The sequence below is a fragment of the Marmota monax genome, unplaced genomic scaffold (genome assembly GCF_021218885.2).
Source record: "Marmota monax isolate L192 unplaced genomic scaffold, Marmota_monax_Labrador192_F-V1.1 WCK01_AAM20220418_F8-fsc00104, whole genome shotgun sequence".
In the NCBI taxonomy this organism is placed as follows: Eukaryota; Metazoa; Chordata; class Mammalia; order Rodentia; family Sciuridae; genus Marmota; species Marmota monax.
The window spans coordinates 5,575,134-5,583,471 of NW_026693836.1; the positions used below are offsets into that span (position 1 = coordinate 5,575,134).

Below are 8,338 nucleotides of genomic sequence, written 5' to 3' on the forward strand. Positions count from 1 at the left end.
ACCAGGGGAAGTCCCGCCTCTAGGCGGAGCAAGAGGCGGAGCCAGGTGGCGGGAGGGGTTGTCTTCCGGGAGCGTGTGCCGGGGGAGGAGAGGCCACTGCGCGGCACTCAGGGAGCTGTGCGGGGTTCTGGTTGCAACTGAGGTGGGAGAGGGGCTCGGCGGGCTGAGAGGGGCCGGGAGGACTGCACAAGCCAAACCCGGCGTGGGACAGTGGGGCTGTGCGGCGGGAGGGCCCGGCAGTTGGGGAAGGAATCAAACCGTTCCCCTGGGGAAGGTGGCTAGTCCCCCGCTCTTCCGCTCTCTGCCTTAACTTTGGGGTGTGGCAGGGATTAGTGACCAGGGACCTGGGTGTGAAGGAGAGTTGTGGCCACGATGGGGTTATAGTCTTGTTCCCTGCTGCTGGCTTGATAACACACATGTGTGTAATCCAGATTATCCGCGGTGACTTGGGGCCTCCTCTGCTGCCCATCTAAGTTAAAGGCCTGCTTTCTCAAACTTATTTTTAAACCTTCCTTTGCCATCTCTTTGCCAGCTAAACCCAGGCAGGGCTACCAAGTTTCTCAGAAGGTTAAAAGGTCCAGAGTTTAAGACTTCGTTAAAGTGAGTCAAGAGAAGGAAGGATTTTGTGGACTACTACAGTGTGAGTGCGGGGTGAGTCCTAGAGTCTCACTATGTCAGGGAAACGGAAGCGAGTGGTGTTGACTATTAAAGATAAGCTTGATATAATAAAGAAACTTGAAGACGGAGGTTCTTCCAAACAACTGGCCGTGATTTATGGAATTGGCGAAACAACAGTTCGGGATATAAGGAAAAATAAGGAAAAGATTATAACTTATGCAAGCAGTTCTGATTCCACAAGTCTTTTGGCCAAGAGGAAGTCTATGAAGCCATCCATGTATGAGGAACTGGACAGAGCAATGCTGGAATGGTTCAACCAGCAGAGAGCTAGAGGGAATCCCATATCTGGACCAATCTGTGCAAAAAGGGCTGAGTTCTTCTTTTATGCTTTGGGAATGGATGGTGATTTTAACCCCTCTGCTGGTTGGTTAACTCGTTTTAAGCAACGGCACAGCATTAGAGAGATTAACATTAGAAATGAAAGATTAAATGGAGATGAGACTGCTGTGGAAGATTTTTGTAATAGTTTTCGAGATTTTATTGAGCAAGAGAATTTGCACCCTGAACAGATCTACAATGCGGATGAAACTGGACTTTTTTGGAAGTGCTTACCTTCTAGGACTTCAGTAGTCAAAGGTAAATGCACTATCCCTGGACACAAGTCAGTTGAAGAAAGAGTCACTATCATGTGTTGTGCCAATGCAACAGGTTTACACAAACTTAAACTCTGTGTTGTGGGCAAAGCAAAGAAACCTCGCTCTTTCAAATCAACTGACACTTTAAACCTCCCAGTCTCTTATTTCAGCCAAAAAGGTGCATGGATGGATCTTTCCATTTTCCGACAATGGTTTGATAAGATTTTTGTGCCACAGGTTCGAGAGTACTTAAGATCTAAAGGCTTGCAAGAAAAGGCTGTGCTATTATTGGATAACTCACCAACACATCCAAATGAAAATGTCTTAAGATCAGATGATGGCCAAATATTTGCCAAATATCTGCCACCTAATGTGGCTTCATTGATTCAGCCCTTGGATCAGGGAGTTATAGCAGCAATGAAGAGAAACTATCGTGCTGGTCTTCTCCAAAACAACTTGGAAGAAGGAAATGACCTGAAGTCATTCTGGAAGAAACTAACTCTGCTTGATGCACTTTATGAAATATCAATGGCGTGGAACTTAATAAAACCAGTATCCATTAGCAGAGCTTGGAAACAGATTCTTCCTCATGTAGAAGAGAAAGAAGGCTTGGATTTTGATGAAGAAGATATTTCTGTGGGTACTGTGGCCACCATTTTGCAGCATACCAAAGGATTGGAAAATGTGACTACTGAGAATATTGAAAAATGGCTTGAAATAGACAGTACTGAACCAGGCTATGAAGTATTAACTGACAGTGAAATCATCAGAAGAGCACAAGGTCAGACAGATGAATCCAGTGAAAACGAGGAAGAGGAAATAGAACTAATTCCAGAGAAACATATAAATCATGCAGCTGCTCTTCAATGGACTGAAAGTTTATTGGATTATCTAGAACAACAGGGTGATATGATTCTACCTGATAGACTGGTAATACGTAAACTTCGAGCCACCATCAGAAATAAACAGAAGATGACAAATTCTAGCCAATAATGACATTTCATTTTTATCATTGTTTTAATAATTGTATTTGTGAGCATACCCCTTTTGCAACATGGCTTAATTTTCTTTATGTTCTGAATTCTCAGGCATAGTCTTATGAAATACAGATAGAAAAACATCTGTCCAAGTATGGTGACACAAACCTATAATCCTAACTACTTGGGATGCTGAGGCAGAAGGATTGCAGGTTTGAGGTCAGCCTTAGCAATTTAGTGAGACCCTGTTTCAAAATAAAAAGGACTGGGGATGTAGTTCAGTGGTAGAGTGCCTCTGGGTTTAGTCCCCCAGTACTACAAAAAACCATGAAAGAAAAAAAAATCTAAGGTTTGAGGATTTTTTTTTTTTTTTTTTTTTTTTTTTGCTACCTGTTGTCCCTTGTCCATTTATTTGTTCAGATTATCAGAAGCTGATTATGTATAAATTATGTGTATACCTGTATTGACTTTTGTAAGTCCACCATTCTCCTTTCTATAACAGTGGCATTTCCTATGATTTTTAGTAATAGTTAAGAGATAACAGTGAACAGATTGAGCACTTTTCTAAAATCTTTTGCTTGAATTTTCAGAGATACCACAGCAATCCTTTCTTGTAACCATCTTAAATGGTGGTCTGTTTTGTGTTTGTATAGTGTAAAGGTTGAAAAAGATCTATATTATAAGATTTTAGGATGACCTATAGTAATTTAAATGAAGTTCAATAATGATGGGGAAATGATGATTTATGAATTATAAAAATAAGTACTCATGCTTCTGTTGTCTCATATTTATGTGAGTGGCAAGATGATGATGATATTCTGGAAATCAAATAAATATGGTAGGTAATTGCTAAGTTACGTAGAAACTTGGAAAGCTGATATTTAAAAGAGGTATTCTAATCAATTTATTTGTAGTAAGAATTTTGGGAACTTTAGTTATTTATAATAAGAATAATAGGTTTCTTTTAATTTAGTCATTTTTTTATGAATTGGGAAACAGTATAGGTTTATTTATTCATCTTATTATAGTACAGGTTTTTTAATGTTACATGTTATGATTTGAGCTCCCAACTTATATTTGGGGTACAGCATTTTGGGAATTTGAAAGTTAAGTTTGTTTTTAATGAACACTTAGAAAATTGTCTATAACTTGGAAAAGTTTGTCATATTTGGCTCTTTTATTTGTTATGAAAAAAATAAAGTTTTTACTATTTTAAGTAAGTCATGTTTGTATCCTATTTTATGAAGAAAACAGAATAACTATGGGAAGTGCCAGACACTAAAGAATTTATTGTTTATTGTTTTGACATATGTGAAAAAGAATTATTTCTGCTAAAATTTAATGTAAGTCAGAATTTTGATAAATTTTCCTGATGAACTATTTAAGACTTGAAAATACTTTGCATGTATTAAAACTAACATAATTTATAATTTAAAAGCAAAATATTCCCATATTATATCATATTTGGGCCCAAACTTTAAAAATAATAGTAAATCAGAATTTTTCTCAGTCATTTTTGAAAGGTTAACTTTTTCATTGAAATATTTAACATTTTATGCCTTAAAATTCTAAAACTTTAAAAATATTTTTAGCTTTCCATAATTTCTGTTATCTTCATTTTTGTATATGTCTACATTTTTAAAAGACTTGTGATGAAAGTATTTAAATGTGTTCACTCCATAAATTTTATCAGTGCTTAGTGGAAAAAAAAAAAAAAACATCAGAAGTTAACATGTATATTGAATCAGATGAAAAAGTTTTGCTATTAATTAAATAGTATATAAAATAATTTTTCTAAAATGAAAATATGTACTATAAACCTTCTTGGAATTTTGTCTGGATTTGCTGTCTTCAGAACTCATCCTTTTGGTGAAATGCAGCTGTGTCATTGCCACCTAGTGGTGAAACTCATGTTACTGCTAAGCTGTGTGGTTTTAAACAAATATCTAGTAAAAGGTTCATCGTGGCTGTGTGAATCTTGTGACTTTATCTAGATTCAGAGCGCCATTCTTTCCTTGGTTTACTGCTGCTTGCTCTTCTCTGAAATATGAAAACAGGGGTAGGTTAGCAGTTTTGTTTCTGATCATTATGTTCTTTATTATAAAAGCTGCCAATAATTGAATGCTGTTTTATGATGTAAGCAGTATACTTTATATCATTTAATCCTATAAATATGAGTAGATAAAATATGCCTATCTCATATTCTTAATTTCTGAAGGTCATTTGCCTACAGGTAAGAATTTTGGAGTTAAATTTCTATGCTTACATTTATCTAAACTAGACCAACCTTTTTGCCGTTTGTCAATATAACATTTATTTTTTGCCATTCCCCTTTACCATTTGCCACAAGTGTCTGAAGTTACTAATCTGCTTCCCAATATTCTTATTATAGCCATTGCCCTTTCCTCTAACCTTTTATGAGCTTGTCTTCAACCTTCTCTGTAGTATTTTATGACTTTAAAAAATGGGCAACTTAATAGCAGTGATTTTCAGTTAACAATGCTCAGTGAGAATCCTTTCCCATTTCAACAGTTTGAAGTTCAGTGTTGGGAAAAATTGAGCTGGCCTTAATAATAACACTTTCATAATATTTTATGATTCTCAGGTTATTTTCATGTACATTAGCTCATTGTCCAAGAAATAAAATAAAATTTTGATTGGAAAAGTAAAAACCTTAAATTAATCTTAGCTGAGAAGTCTTGCTGAGGCTTTACTATGTCAGTCTTCTTCTTTCCTACTATTTGCAGTCTAGAGAAATTGTGTTTCCTTTTTGGTTTGAGGGTTTTTTTTTTTTTTTTTTTTTTCCTTTGTAGTGTCAGGGTTAAACCCAGGGCCTTAAGCATGCTAGTCAAGCATTATACCATCCCCAGCTCATAAAGGAATTGTTTTTTAGATTTACAAAACAACCCCAAAGTTCTCTCTTTAAACCCTTTTATTTCTGTTTGTAGCTTACTAGTTATTTTCTGAGCTTATCTTTCTCTCTCTAGTAATATTTACTAAACACAATAAGGAACAACCAATGTTATTTTTTTGGCTCTTATTAGCCATTTTCTCAGTAGAGCGTCTTAAATAAGCATTATTTTAGTATAGATAACTTCTGAGGAGGCTATACTGTGTATTTCAGGATTTTTAGCAACATCCCTCACTTCCACCAACCACACCCCATCTCTTTTCCGGTTATGACAACCCAAAATGTCTCCTGATAATTGCCAAAGATCCCACAGGAGTCAAAATTCTTCCTGGGTGAGAACCATTTCCCTAGAACTAGTTCATAGGCACTTGGTCTGCTTTCTAAATCATTGAAACTATATTTACAAAATGTTCTTACCACCATTTCATCTTCCCAGCATCTGGTAGTTATTTCTTTGATGCCAATTTCTTGCTCACTCATGTCATATACTATGTTTCATAATAATAGCACCCCACACATAATAATAACACAAGATATCTGTTTTGATTTGAGTAACTCTAGTGGATGATAAAGAGAAATCATTTATCCATAAATGAATTTTCTGAGCTACATTTGTAACCTACTCAGTCGAATCTCCTTTTTTACTTATTGAGGACAATTTTTCTAGAACATTTATTTGCAAATATTTACCTACTCTATAATAAAAAAATTAAAAAATATCATTCCCAATTTCTTCTTGTAGATTTCAGTGAATGACCATGAACTTGAAACTAAATCCTTAGACTTTTTTTTTTGTATTAGAAGAATGACTCAAACAGGCTACTGATATTTCAATAATGAATATATGACAAACAAATGCTTTCCAAGATTGATGCATTTCAGCATATGAACTGGTTCTTAAAACTAGAACTGTTTTAAGGTTATTTAGAAATGTATGAATATGTGTTCATTTACTTTTATAAACATAGAAATAATCTCTTTTGTTAACACATTCCAGATATTTACACATAATACTCATATTATGTAGAGATGATTGATTTGCTATCTTAAAAAATGGAAAGCCTCCCAGGCTGGGAGTGTAACAGAGGTAGAACATTTGCTTAGCATATGAGAGTCCCTAGGTTTGATCCCCATAACTGCAAATCAAAAACAGTGACAACAAAAAACTGAGAGAACTCAAATACATATAAAAGAAAGTTAAAGAATAAAATGCTCAAAAATGATTATACTCAGGGGCTGGGGTTGGACTCAGTGGCAGAGCGCTTGCCTTGCACATATGAGGCACTGGTTTTGATCCTCAGCACCACATAAAAATAAATAAAGATATTGTTTCCATGTATAACTAAGAAAAAGGTTTTTTAAAAAATATTTATTTTTTAGTTTGAGGTGGATACAATATCTTTATTTTGTTTTTATGTGGTGCTGAGAATCGAACCCAGTGCCTCATGCATGATAGGTGAGTGCACTACTACTTGAGCCACATCCCCAGCCCAAGAAAAAGTTTTTAAAAAGAGATTATATTCAGTATTAAATGTCTAATATAGGAATATTATCTTAAATGAGTTTTAATGAATTCTCTAATTTTTAGTTTATTTGAACTGTCTCAGGTCAATAAGATGAGTATCTTAGGCCATAATAAAATTGATTATCACTAATGTGAAATTAACTTTGAATGTTAACATACTTTTATAATTTAGATGAATAGATAATTTTTACAATGAATTTCTTAATTAAAGTTGTTACCTGTAAAAACATTTTCAACCTTAAGTTTGTGAAGCAGTTTTCAGACTTGTAAAATATTTCAATATTATAGGAATTTTTTGCCCTTTTAGGGAAACAGACTTGAATATAATCTCAAATTGTGAGAGACACAAAGTATTAACTCAGTATTTTATGACAACTTGTGGAAACAGTCACCACACCTTTTTTTTTTTTTAACTAATCAATAAGCTGTAATGGTTTTTTGTGAGACTTGTATTCTTACAATATCAATAACAATAGACCTGCATTTTTTTGAGTTTCTAATTAAAATGCTAACAGGTTGCAGCTTCTTATTCCTGTTAAAAGTTTCTAGGCAAGGCAAATTAAAGAATTGGTAGATGAGGCTTATAATTATCTTTGCTCAATGGGCTACAAGTAGAAGAGTAACAGACTACCACACATTTCATCTGTTGGTTATAGATTAAAAAAAAAAAAAACCAAAACCAAGAAATCAATGTAAAGGACTCAAGTTACGATACAGTGGTATCTCATTCTTGTTTTAATTTGCAGTTCCCTGATGATATTTGATGTTGAGTATCTTATGCTTATTTGTCATCTGTATGTCTTTTAGTGAGGTATATGTTCATATCTTTTGCCTAACCTCCCTCCTCCCTCCCTCCCTTTCTTTCTTTCTTTCTTTCTTTCCTTCTTTCTCCCTTTCTCTCTCTCTCTCTCTCTCTCTCTCTCTCTCTCTCTCTCTCTCTCTCTCTTTCTTTCTTGGCAATGCTGTGGATCCAATTTGGCCCCACACATGCTAGGCAAGCACCCTTCCACTGAGTTATTATCCCCAATCCTTTTGCCCACTTTTAAATTGGGTTGTTTTCTTATTGTTGAATTTTAAGATTTCTTGGTTTATTTTGGATAATAATCTTGTTGCAGATATGTGTTTTGCAAGTATTTTCTTCCAGTCTGGCTTGCTGTGTTATTTTATTAACAGTGTCATTAGCAGAGCAATTTTAACTTTTCAATTTTTATGAAGTTCAACTTACTTATGTTTTCTTTCATGGCTAGTAGTTTTGGTGTTTTATCTTAAAAATCAACACCAAATCAATGCTACCTAGATTTTCTAGTGTGTCACCTTCTGGGAATTTTACAGGGCCATAAACCATTTTAAATTAATTTTTAGGAAAGATCTAAAGTCTGTGTCTAGATTTATGTAGTTTTGCATGTGGACATCAGTTTTCAGCATTATTTGTTGAAAAGACTCATCTTTCAATTTTAAGTTGTCTTTACTCCTTTGTCAAAGATCAGTTGACTACATTTATGTGGGCCTATTTCCAAGTTCTTTATTTTTGTCATTAACCTATTTGTCTATTCTTTTGCCAATGACCCTAGTTTGTTTTGTTTTGTTTTGTTTCTGGTGTTGGGGATTGAATCCAGGGGCATTTAACCACTGAGCCATATCTCCAGTCCTTTTGTTTTCTTAAATATTTTTT

At 34.7% G+C, this 8,338-nt stretch overlaps 1 protein-coding gene across 1 annotated transcript; it reads left to right on the top strand.

Annotated features, from left to right (window-relative positions):
* Positions 1-34: 34 nt before the first annotated feature.
* Jrkl (JRK like) lies at positions 35-4,206 on the top strand. The gene is made up of 2 exons (XM_046462389.2): positions 35-142; positions 533-4,206. Exon 2 carries the CDS (start codon positions 672-674, stop codon positions 2,244-2,246), a length of 1,575 nt encoding a protein of 524 aa, XP_046318345.1. The 5' UTR covers positions 35-142; positions 533-671; the 3' UTR covers positions 2,247-4,206.
* Positions 4,207-8,338: the final 4,132 nt, after the last annotated feature.

Coding starts and splice junctions, on each gene's coding strand:
- Jrkl (XM_046462389.2), top strand. CDS start 672: ATGTCAGGGAAACGGAAGCGAGTGGTGTTGACTATTAAAGATAAGCTT.